This window comes from Pezoporus wallicus, unplaced genomic scaffold, assembly GCF_028554395.1.
Source record: "Pezoporus wallicus isolate ANWC-B61680 ecotype Strahan unplaced genomic scaffold, APGP_CSIRO_Pwel_v1 contig_4710, whole genome shotgun sequence".
Lineage (NCBI taxonomy): Eukaryota > Metazoa > Chordata > Aves > Psittaciformes > Psittacidae > Pezoporus > Pezoporus wallicus.
This window is the reverse complement of record NW_026640647.1, coordinates 1309845-1322242: the sequence shown is the minus strand read 5'-3', so window position 1 is coordinate 1322242 and position 12398 is coordinate 1309845. Positions and strand designations below refer to the sequence as shown.

Sequence of the window (12398 nt, the reverse complement as noted above, 5' to 3'; positions counted from 1 at the left end):
CAAATCATGGTACAGATAGCTAGGCAATAAATACAATACTGAGACTCAACAGCCTTACAAACACTGCATATCATAGGGCCATAATGCAGAATTATTGTACAGTGGTCATGAGAATTTGCCTCAGCACTACAATAGCTTAGAGAGCTGTGAAAGGACTGAGCCAGGAATCAAGACCTAAATAAGTCAATGCTAAACAAGGCACTTCTGAAAGCAATTATTAGACAATGGGACAAAACTGCAATCTCTGAGGGAGATATATTCTATCTCAAGGAAAAATTAAAATCCTGTTTCTGGCAGCCAATGTCTTTAAATTAAAATGATTAACTAAGAAGAAAAAAGTCTTTCACGGGAGAGCAGGAAAGGAAGACAGGCCAACAAAGTCACCAGACCCAGGGAACAATAAGTCTCAGGGAACAGCAGGCATGCTTATGGATTGGCTTATTTTTTTCTAAGGTCCATTTCTTCACCCTTTTTTTCCTAAAGAAAAATAATGCTTTACAGAGCTTGTTTATTTACTAAAGACTATAATAATAATATAATTTGGGAGGGAATGAATCAGAGGGACTGAAGTCTTTTGATACAGCCAAGCATCATCAAGGCAGGGTTAAGAAAGGGTAAGCCCTTGGAGAGCTGCAGGAGGAGTCTGGGAAATATGACCTAACTTCCTAAGCTCTCCCATCATAAGGGAACCAGTTTTCTTCTTAAGAAAACCTTCCCATAACTGAACAAAATCTTGTAGCTGTGTTCACATAAAGCATTTCCTATGGTTTTTGGACACCAAATAACAACAAAACAAGAACCAACACAGTTTTCCAAAGCAGCTCAGCAGGGATGCTGATACACACAGAGGCAATACACTCATACATGCTCCATAAGAGTCTTACCTTCAAGAACTGGATTTGACTGCAAAAGTTGTTCTTTTACTTGATTAACCTCTGCCCCTTTTCCACACACAGCAGCTACATATGACATCACAAGTTTGCTCGCCTCTGTGGGGGAGAGAGCAAAATAAAACAGTTGTAATAATTGGTGAATAGGCCGTAAAATGATTTGCAGACTTGATCGCCATCACATTTTCACCATGCCAGACAGGAACTGTAAGCACATTTCATCTCTGTTTTCTTCTACATTATTGTATCATCTGGAAATGAGAAAGGAATACACCCTGCTATGAGACACATGCCATTACATCAGTAGACCTATTGTAAATACCTAGAGCCTTCTCAAGCTAAAAAAGCCACCAGTGGATATGGCACATTACCTACTGCTTTTTTACTTAGCTTCTATAGGAGGCAGCTAGTAAGGAAAGAACATTATCACTAGCTGACATGCTGGAAATCAGAGAGTCATAGAAAGGTTTGGCTTGGAAGGGACCTTAAAGATTATCCAGTTTCAACCGCCTGCCATGGGCAGAGACACCTTTCAGTAGACCAGGTTGCTCCAAGCCCTGTCCAACCTGGCCTTGAACACTGCCAGGGATGGGGCAGCCACAGCTTCTTTGTGCAACCTGTGTCACGGCCTCATCACCCTCATAGGGAAGAATTTCTTCCCAGTACCTAATCTAAATCTACCCTCTTTCAGTTTAAAGTTATTCCCTTTGTCCCTTGCCCTGTCCCTACACACCATTGTAAAAAGTCCCTCTCCAGATTTCTTGTAGCCCCTTTAGGCACTGGAAGCTGCTCTAAGGACTCCACAGAGCCTTCTCTTCTCCAGGCTGAACAACTCCAGCCCTTTCAGTCCATCTTCAAGGGAGAGGTGTTTTAATCTAGCCTGAAGAAAATAGGCTTGAACAGTTTCTAATCACAAAGTTTTATGAGTTTATATAAGTAGATAAACAATAACACATGTAAACAACACTACACAATGTAATTACAACTCTAAAAGCCCACTACAAGTAATCGAGTAACATCACATAACATTATGCAGTCTGTTTCAAAGTAGAGAAAGTGAAGCATTCATTTAAACAATGAAACTAATTTGAAGGTATACGCTTTTACACAGTCTGGCACAATTTTTGGACTCTCAAAGCTGGGTTCCTATGGGTATCGATCACCCATACGCAGCCAGAAACAAATATTAAATAATACATCCAACCCTTACGTTTTTGCTCATCATGAGAGAGAGCAGCTGAGAATGAATTCTGTTTATAAACAGTCTGTAATGATTAGTATGATGCAAGAGAGTGAAATTTGAGGCAGTATCGGATGATATACAATGTAATTACCAACAGCTGGAATCCCAACCAACTCAAAGCAGTGGTCATAAAAAACACCCATTACTTGCTCTTCAGAGATCTGTTATAAATTCAAGGGTTTTATTTCAGGAAAGACCTGACAAACAAGAAGTTACGCCTTGGATTTTGATTCTTTCCTTTTTAATGAAATTTGTTTGCCAGTGTTAAATTACTTTCCCACATTGTAGAGGAAACTGAGCAAGCCTGCAACACAGGGAGCAAGCAGGGAACAAGAACTACAGAGGTGTCCATAAGGCCTCGCATCTCCTATAATTGTGCCTCAAATCCAGCTCTCACTTTTAAGAATCCATTTCCTTCAGAAATGGATTTAGAAGTACCAAATTATTTGAAGTATTTCCTAAAACAGACAACACCTTTAAGGAGAGCTACTCAGCCACTGAGAGAAGCACACACACTGAAGCAGCAAATACGCTATTACAAAATAACATGGATTAGGACAACACATAGTGACTTCTAGATAGACTTCAGACATCACTGAGAGAAAATAATGGCCCTGTCCTTCATTAGAAACTCTGGGGCAGTAAAGACACCAGGAAAGGAATCATCACCGTAACACAGAAAAACATTTAAAGACACCACTCATTCAGGTAATGTGCCATGCTTTCTTGCACAACATTACTATCAATTAGCACATAAACATGTAGCAAAACAAGAACAAAATTGGCAATAAATAATAAAAAAACCAAACAATTCTTCCAGCCCAAATATACCAAACATTCCGGCTTCCAAAATCTAAACCAGAGTTAAATAGGATCTGTACTAAGAAGTTTGTTTCCTCAGCTCCAGGAACTTCTTTCCTGCCCCTTTAACTCCCTTTTTTATTTCAATGAAAACCTGACTTTTCAGTTAATAGCCCCATTTCAGCAACAGTAGTTACATCAAATGTCAGAGACAGAATAGCATACATTCTGAGTTGATGATTGACTTGAATTTCAAACCAGGTATTATTCTGTAGTTACCTTTCTAAAGAAGGAATAATTCATATTATGCCCCATACGGCTATGAAAATTACAGAAGAGTCACAATTTCTATACAAATCTAAATCTACCAGAATGTCCTCTACAAGTAGAGAAGTTCAGAAACTCACAGCAATACCAGCACTGAACTCCTTTCTAAAGTCTGAACTCCTAAACAGAATCTCTAGCAATCATATTATAGGAACTTGATTATTTTAACATACACTTTTGCTGAACACGCATGTGTTTTCATGTTATTGAACTGAAAAGAAAAGGATTATATTACAAGGATTATATTTCAAGCCTTCTCTACTGGATGTTACTAATCAGAAAAAAAGACAAAGCTTATGCTTTACATTTTCACAAAAGGCTTGGAAAGCAACTTGTTATGCACTTTAAGTCTTCCTCAGTATAAGCATAAAAAGCTTCAAATTTCTCAGATTCAAAGGAAAAATCTCTTAAATTACATGGAACAGATGTATGCGTTCACACCCGCTGTCTCTTTTGCAAGTCACCTCAGCTTTAAACTGTTATTTCAGAAAATAACTGGCTTCTTTCTTTTTTAAGGCCTACCTAAAATGTTCTGCAGTTATGCAATCCTTACTTGATTTTGCCATTCCATTTTAAAAATTAGCAGTCATTTTCAAGGCAATTCCAGCTTTGCCTGAGAAACAGTGTTCTGGTACCTAAATCAATCTCAGAATTGCGGCTGAGCACAGCATGCTAAAGACTGATGAAATTTCCAAAGTAATCAGCTGCTATTATTTATTTTCCTTGGATAAATAGCATAATCCAGTTTAAATGCCTGTATTTATTAAAAGATACGAAAAAGTATCAAAGGATTGTCTTCCAGTCTAGAAGGCCACGAGCATTCAGTTTTCTCCATGGGGAGAGCCTGAAAGTTTTCTGGCCTTGCAATACTCTTATCACAAACCAGAATTACTTTTGCATGTGGATGAGGACACTGTACTAACACGCAATAGGACGGCATCATGGTGACTATGTGAAAAACACTAGTTTATCTTAGATTCACATCTACACCAACAAGCCTGACAGCGTTCATCTCCTGCAATTACTAGACACAAAAAGGTACAGGTATCTATCTCCCAACTCTTGCAGGCCCTAACATCACTTTGCAAGACTCTGAACAACTCTCAGTGTTTCTTAAAAAGATCAAAACTGCTTATTACCTGTTTTCCCAGCTCCACTCTCTCCTGTAATAAGGATGCACTGGTCTTTGTCCTGGTCCCTTAAAGATCTATATGCTTCATCTGACAGAGCAAAGCTGCAAAGAAAGAGTCAATTAAGAATTAGATAAATACCAGCAATAACTACAATCTGCCCTTCACATCCAAGGTTGGGGGGTGGGGGATGGGGGAGGGAACTAAGCAAAACTAAAATCAACACGAACAAAAACCCAAGTGCCAATGTTCTCTACATGGTGAAACATTCACTTTTCAGAATATAAAGATCCACAGAAGCAAAATGGATACCTTAGTGGGTTATTTAGACTTTATCCAGGAACAAGGGAGCATAATCTAAAGTTTTTCTAAAGATAGCAAACTCAAATTCACAAAATTTCAGGGACATTTTGAACAAAATGCCATATTCTTCATTGAACAAAACATAAATGCATCAAAAGGATGTGTTCTGGCTAAAGACATTTACAAAGAAAGAAACAGGAGAATTTGGGGACTAAAAATACCGTAAGATGTAATTTCTACTCTAGAAAGTATGAAGACATCTCAGAACCTTATAAAATATTGAGCATTTTAAGCATTCAAGAATTGCTGGACTTTTGCATAAATGTGCAAAGAAGTGTTTCCCAGTAACTGCATTCTTAACTCAGTGAGGGTGATATCATGTAGTGAAATTAAAGAATATAGTAGGAATCAACAGCTTTTCAGTGCCAAAAATATCTTTTCATGGAGCTCAGAACAGAATGACCCTGCAACTACTGGGCTACAGTTTGAATCCAGATGTGCTTTGTTGCTGTGCAGCACCATGTATTTTGGAGAAATGCAGATGTGTTACTTATATTTAGTTTTCTTTAGTAGCAATTTTGAGACACAGAATGGGTAATACTGATTTTGTTTCAACTGCATTCCATATTCAGTTCATGGAATAAAGAGCCCTGGAAACTGAGTATTAGAACCCCTTGGAAAAACTTAAACAAGTAGTATATGAAAGAGCACATAAAATCTAAAGGAAAAAAGACACACTTGCATTATACAATTTAAAGAAAAAATCTGGTAGCCAAACACAGCATATTTTGCATGAAATAAACATCCATTCCACAGACCAAGAGCTCTGTTAGATTACTGCACCTGGTAAAATATTTAGTGTTTGTATGTACTTAAAAGCGGATATTGTTTATTCCTTGGAATAAACAAACCATGCATGAAAACCAGAAATAAACTCAGGTCAACATGAAATGCATAATTGTTGCAGGTTCAATGCAACATTTTAGAAACTTGATCTTCGTTCTCTGACTGTTCAGGAGCTTTGCATTGAGCTGTAGCGATAAGACAAGGGGCAATGGGTTCAAACATAAACAGGGGAGGTTTAGACTGGATATAAGGAGGAAGTTCCTTACTGTGAGAGTGGTGAGGCACTGGAATGGGTTGCCCAAGGAAGCTGTGAATGCTCCATCCCTGGCTGTGCTCAAGACCAGGTTAGATGGAGTCTTGGGTGACATTGTTTAGAGTGAGGTGCCCCTGCTCATGGCAGGGGGGTTGGAACTGGATGATCTTAAGGTCCTTTCCAACCCTAACTATTCTGTGATTCTATGATAACTTAAAATAGATCAAGTATTTGTTTTTAATAATCTAACCACAGGCAGCCACAGCCCCTTTAAAGATAAGCAGGCTCTCTGTCATGAAACTAGTTAGGGGTACCATAGATAACACAATGCAAGCAGTGAGAGCCCTATAGAGCCTTTTCTAGTATACTATAGTTAGTTCATACTATTGTTACCACTGCCCCTTAGCTCGGGCAGTTCTTCCTGGCTTTGCTCCCCCAAAAAGTTTATGGAGGGCATGTCATATTGTCCACAGTTTATCATTATGTGCATATGCAACACCGTTTACACTTCCTCATCCCTCATCAGTATTAGATTCATCACATATTTGCTTATTTGTTTTCTGGGTTTTTTTAATGGTTGCACCACGTCATCAGCTCAGCAATCCGGCCAGAGACCAGCAAACCAAGCAAGTAGCACTCTGAAAAGGTTGGAAAACAGGTAAATGAAATACCTTTGAAACACCTAATGGCTCCTTTACTGCTAATCTCACCTTTTCCTCCCTCTCTAGCTCTCACCAATGATGCTTCTGTCATTCACTGCTCCTTCTTTGTATCCCTCTCCTGTCCTCTCCTGCAGCCTGTCTAGTGACATGACCAACCCAGAGGTCCATCTATCTCACTGCTTTTCTCACTCACTTACATTGTCTAAGGCCTTAAATTACTATTCTTCTCTCTGCACAGATGGTTGGGCCATCCATTCAACAACCAGGATCATTAATTACTTTTGATACATATACCATTGGACCTGAATTAAGACTCAAACTTAATACTGCTATGGTGATTGAAGCATTGGAACTCAGTAGCTCAACTGGAGGTGAAAACGTGTTTACTAGAAAGTAACAGGCTGCAATGTTTTTAGCATTACAACAAAGTCAATTTGTGATGCAGCCAATATGCTGGAGAACTAGCTAAAAAATAATGTTCTACTCCTGCTGAGAGACCATGACACAATTTCTGGCATCCACATTACTGTTCAGAATCCAAACTACGGTAGCAGTAACAATTTACCAGACTCTCTTACAGGATATATTTGGGAAATTAGTTAATATTTGTTGAACACTACTGCAGGTAGATTTGTAAATTCAAGAGTACAATGTGCGGCACTCAGAAAAGCTTGTTCCAGCACACGTTATGTTTCTTTTTGCAAGCAGAAAAAAAGGGAGTAGGATGAAGAGGAAAGAAATTCATCTGTACAGAGCATTCACGGGCCACATGAGACAACTTTAATACTAATGCCATGGTTTCCATGGGTTGACTGAGGGAACTGTCTTTCAGCAGGAAGGTGAGACGCTAAAATGCTTTTTAAATTTACAGGCTGGACGGCTCATTATGTGCCTGCTGTCCTTCAAATAATCTCAGCCATCAACTAGTATTTCACTGTTGAAACAACTTTCTTGGCAGCAGTCTCACACCGGAAAACAAAGTCAGCATCAAGCACAGAGAAAGTACTCTGTCTGTTGATATAATGAGTTATGAGTTAATCAGCTTAGTAACCATCCATCTTTTCTAATACACTGAATTTTAGTTTTCCAACAGCCCCTGACAAAATACATTTTACTGCTTGATGTATTTATTAACTCTGCCTGCACTGCACAAAATCGTGTTTTTTCTCCTTCCACAGAGAAACTGGGAGTATAATACTGCAACAGGATGGAGAAGAGAGTGAGATTTTATCCAGTTCTGGTTTTATCCAATCTAGTCAAGAGGCACTTGGCATACATTAGCTTTTCCTCCAATCTAAATGATCCAGAAAAGCCTAATATTTCACAAGTGTATCAGCTATTATCTGCAACAGAGAAAAGAAAGTAATTTCAAAGGAAGTTTTGTGTAAGCACTTATCAGAAGTTCCCTAATAGAAGTGTTCTAAAATCTACCTCTGACATTTCAACCACCGCTCCAACAATCCCATTGGAGGAGACATAACCAAGCTTGGGTTTAAATAACTAAGACTTCTTTGTTTTTCCGGCATTGCATAAACAGCATTAGACACACTCATGTCAAAGTCTGAACAAAGATCTTTATCTCAAAGTAAGAGACAGATCTCTTCATTTGTCCTGTTGACTTTCATGGCATACCATTACACCCCACAGTCCTTCCTAGCTATTATCACTTTCTATCTTTGCAATTAGAAGAAAAGCAACAAATAAAAGAAACACCCAAACTTTGAGTCTTCTGGTTCAAACTCTATTTGATCCAGAAATATATTTTCATGCTACTCCCTATTTGTTACAAACTTATAAAGTAATTTCATTTAAGGTCATTTCAGTTTAACATATTTTAATGATCCACAGACCACAAAGAATGTTCTTTTCCTTTTAGCAACATTAAGGGAAATAGCTTTGTAAAGTAAACATTTGCAACTATAGGTTTAAACCACATATCACTCTTTGAGCCACCTCACTATTACAGAACCTAAGTAAAAGTTGAGAATAGTTTCTAGTTTAAAAAGCAGTTATAAACCATGTGTTTTGAATTATCTGGTGAGTGTGTCAGCAGTGTCGTTTACCATACCTTATAATAAGCTCTCCTTTGATTTTTAGGTTTCCATGAATGAAGATGACATTCTCCTACCACAACACACAGAAATATTTACTGGAGTTCTCTTTTAGCTAGGGCTTAAGTATAGAAGCAATCTGAAATTTAAGCACCACCCACACCTAGCTCAGGAAGAAGGCTCTGCTTTTTTATAGCACTGCTTTTTCAGCCACATAGCTCCAGATGGCCAGATCTGTCACAAAGTCCCAAACTAAAAAAAGTCTAACAAAGCGAAACACCAAATAGGCCTCTCAATTTTCAGCAGCACAACAGCATCTCTGTGCTCTAACAAAACATCAGGGTCAGGAAGAGATGGGTCCCACCCATTCACCCCAAAACAAGCATCAACTGCTACTGCTTCAGATGAATGCTCAAGATTGCACCTAGAATTACACTAGGGGCAAAAAAACCTTGCTCTTATTGTCATAAATCCAGCTCACAGGAGCAGCTCTTCTAACATCTTTTTCTTTTCAAATAGAATCACAAGGATCAGAATTTGCCAGCTATTGGTACTTCTTTCCACTATCATTTTCATTCTTCCTCTTGCTTCCTTTAGCATTCTCAATTAACAGTAATTAGTTAATACTCTTTTAAACTCTCTCTGATTGCTTTCTCTTACCCACCGAATCAATTCCCTCATCCCATTTTCATTGGCTGGTGCTTTGATTGCAAAAGTGTCAATCCCAATTTTAAAACACTTATTGCTTAGTCTTGGCTTGCCACTGCCAACTTGTTTGACGCTTTCAAAAGCAATTAAGAAAAGCTCTCTTCTTGACAGTTCCAGTTCCTCAGGAAGCAGAGCCCTGGTACCACTTCATTTCTGCTCAACTGTGTCTAAAACCAATGGCAGGATACTAGAAGTCAGTGGTTATCAAAGACTATATACCATGCTAGACTGAAAAAAAAAAACACAGCTGTAAAATGTAAACTATACATACATTTTTAATGTAAATTTTACATAAAATGTAATTCATATTAATTCTTTAAAGTTTAATTAAAAGCATCATTTAAGTTCTCTTCCTGGACGTACAGAAGTGCCCAGTAACAGATTAACAAATTATTTCCTCCTCTCACAACATGCAGTGGGAAAACGTCAGGATCAGAGTTTGTTTGGTTACAAAAACTACTAATAACCTGAGCTAGGAACAATGGAAGCACATTTTATAAAGTGCTTTGAGGCTTTACATTGTAAATCATCACTATTTGCTATATGTGTTCCTCCACGCCCATTGAAGCTCAGTGGAAAATTCACCATTCAGGAAAAACAACCATAAGAGATTATTTATAGTATTAGCTCATAGTGCAGAATCATTTAATCTAATTGCCCTGAGGACAAAAAGTATACTCCCATTTTCCATAATTACAAACTGTCTCATGTTCAGCACTTTGACACACTTGAAAAGAAAAGGTTGATTAGCCTGCCATTGGAGTGAATAAAGTAACAGCTAAATTGATGGAGCATCAGCTAGGATAGACCTTCACAGGCAAGCAGCTGCTCTTTGAAAAATGCCAATCAGGAAGAAAATAAAACACCAGGATAAAGAGGTGTGCTAAGACAGATGGAAAGCCCTTTCTCCTATTCATACTCAGATTTTATTCTCCTGGTGAGCAAAGAAATCTGTTTTATCAACAATACTATGTGGCTAATATACACAGCAGAAAGGTACCTCCTGCGTATGCTTCCCCACTCTGTTATTCACGTTAGCAACTGTGATGTTAGTAGATGCAGAATAAAGCCCAAAGCTGTGCTAATCAGAGCATTTGATTCATAAGAAGCAGACTCAATTTATGGAAAGCAAAGGAGAGAGGGGAAGGGAGGGTGAAGAGGACAGACAAAGCCACTCTTGATTTTCACAAGTAAACCACTTTGAAACACAGGCTAATATTAAGTCTGAGAGATTTAGTTTCTGTTCCAGTAGCCTAGGAATACCCTCCAATTCTTACATACACATGGCAGGTTTAGCAGGAGAATTGATTCTGGCCAATATTCCGAGGTCCAGACAAGAAGAAGATGTTCTTTCTGAAAATCTTGTCTTTCTCAGGATGAAGCAGATTTCAGACATTGCCAATGGGCTTTGCCTCAAAAATGTCCCTACAGAGGTCCAGACAATGCCTGTTCCCCAAGTACCATATTTGCAAAACCTCACAGCTCACCATAGCCTGCTCTGTCCCTGATCCTTTTCCCTGTATCAGGATACCACACATTTCCCCTCCAAACAAGGGGGAATCAGTTTTGATCACCTCCTTTTTACTGACAAACCAAAAAGATGTAGTTTTTTGAAAGCCAGCAATGGTCTTTCCTCAGCACTGTACACAAAAGCCAAAAACGCAGCCTCCGATTTTCTGCCTATTTCAACAACATCTAATGCATTTCTTTAGAGCTGCACATTAGTATGATGGAAAACAAGAAGAGCCTTTTGCCAGGAGCCTATGACCCAACTGTGGCATTATTTTCCTTCAACCAGTGCAAAACAGGATCTATAAAGCTTTCTGATGCAGACAACAAAGTAATTTCTCCCTCTACATTTTAGCAAATGCTATCAACCCCAGGGAGCATGTCCACATCACATTCAACAGCCCAGTCCTGTAAGATGGCAGTGAAATACATCCAGCGGGCTGTCAGGAGAGTGACCTGGGCATGGGTCCAAGGTTGGGTCCTCCAAAGTAATCTACTATGGTGGCAGAGCAAGGAGACAAATGCTTTGGTTCTGCACATAACCAAGCCAACAGGTCCACCTCCTGTCCTGGTAACACGTTAACCATGGAAAGCCCACTAGGGCATACCGAATTGAACTAACACGGCCCCATGCCAGCTGTACACACCATAAACAGCTGCAAACAAACAACAGGTATACCTCGTGACTTCATTTGCCTGAAGGAGGGAATTTAAATATTTAACTCTTGCTCAGAACAGGTTCCTGTTGTCAGCTGAAGTGAACATTTACATAAACCAAGGTGGCAGAGGAGGGGTAGCAAGTATATTCATGTCTGAGCTTTCCAAAAGAGCAGCTTGGCTTGGATTCACCCTTGACTACTCTCATTCCTTGAAATTACAACAGCCAGCTGGATGCCATGTAACCGTTACCTCCTCACCCATACAAATACATAAATAAAGCCCATGGGTTTAACATGAGCGAGTAACTCCCATTTCAAGGCACAGCATTAACCAGATGAGTTTGGAACCAAAACAGCCTCTCACCCCACATATTAGGCTGTGTTACCCAAGGCACCAACCAGATCCTACGCAATCACACAGGAGGACACAGCTGGGCCTCTTACAGACCTAAAGTAAATCAGTCTGCAACGTGCACTGCAATAACTGTAAGTTGCTTGGGAGAGAAAAGGCGTTTCCGTTTATGAAAACAATAATTTTACTGGCCTGTGATATCCTCGAAGAGAAGTACAGGAAGTTTTTTCTACGGCTTTATTGAAAACCATATTTAATTAGATATAGTTTATTTCCTAAGATAATCAGCACTTGCACGCTTGGTTTAATGACTGCCTAAACCAGCCAACTCCTTACATTCAGTGGTTTTATTGCAAAAGTATATGCTGAGCCTTTTTGGTAGCCATTTCTGCATTTGGAACTCCAGACTTTTCCATGAACTGCCAGCCTGACAGCCCCTGCCAGGGAAGCAGTTTGATGGCACACCAGAAACATCATTGGTGAGTGGTTTGGTCTTCCCTATGGGCCTCCTCAAGCTTTCCAGTTCCTGAGGTTGAGCTTGTGAAAAATTAGGATTTATTCCACTAAAAGGCACATTCCCCAGTTCAAATGGAGTAGCAAGGGGTCAGACAGCTGAACAGGAAACAAAGGGAAGAGAGGTGCAAACTGATTTGCCGTGCTTGGC

At 39.2% G+C, this 12398-nt stretch overlaps 1 protein-coding gene across 3 annotated transcripts in view; it reads right to left on the bottom strand.

Moving 5' to 3' along the window:
• MYO1B (myosin IB) overlaps window positions 1-12398 on the bottom strand; it is a 113249-nt gene that overhangs the window by 56624 nt on the left and 44227 nt on the right. For all 3 annotated transcript variants that reach the window (XM_057419749.1, XM_057419750.1, XM_057419751.1), the window contains exons 4-5: window positions 4401-4495; window positions 885-989 (exon numbers count right to left, since the gene is read on the bottom strand). In XM_057419749.1, the coding sequence (XP_057275732.1) occupies window positions 885-989; window positions 4401-4495 (200 nt within the window). The remainder of the gene's footprint in view (window positions 1-884; window positions 990-4400; window positions 4496-12398) is intronic.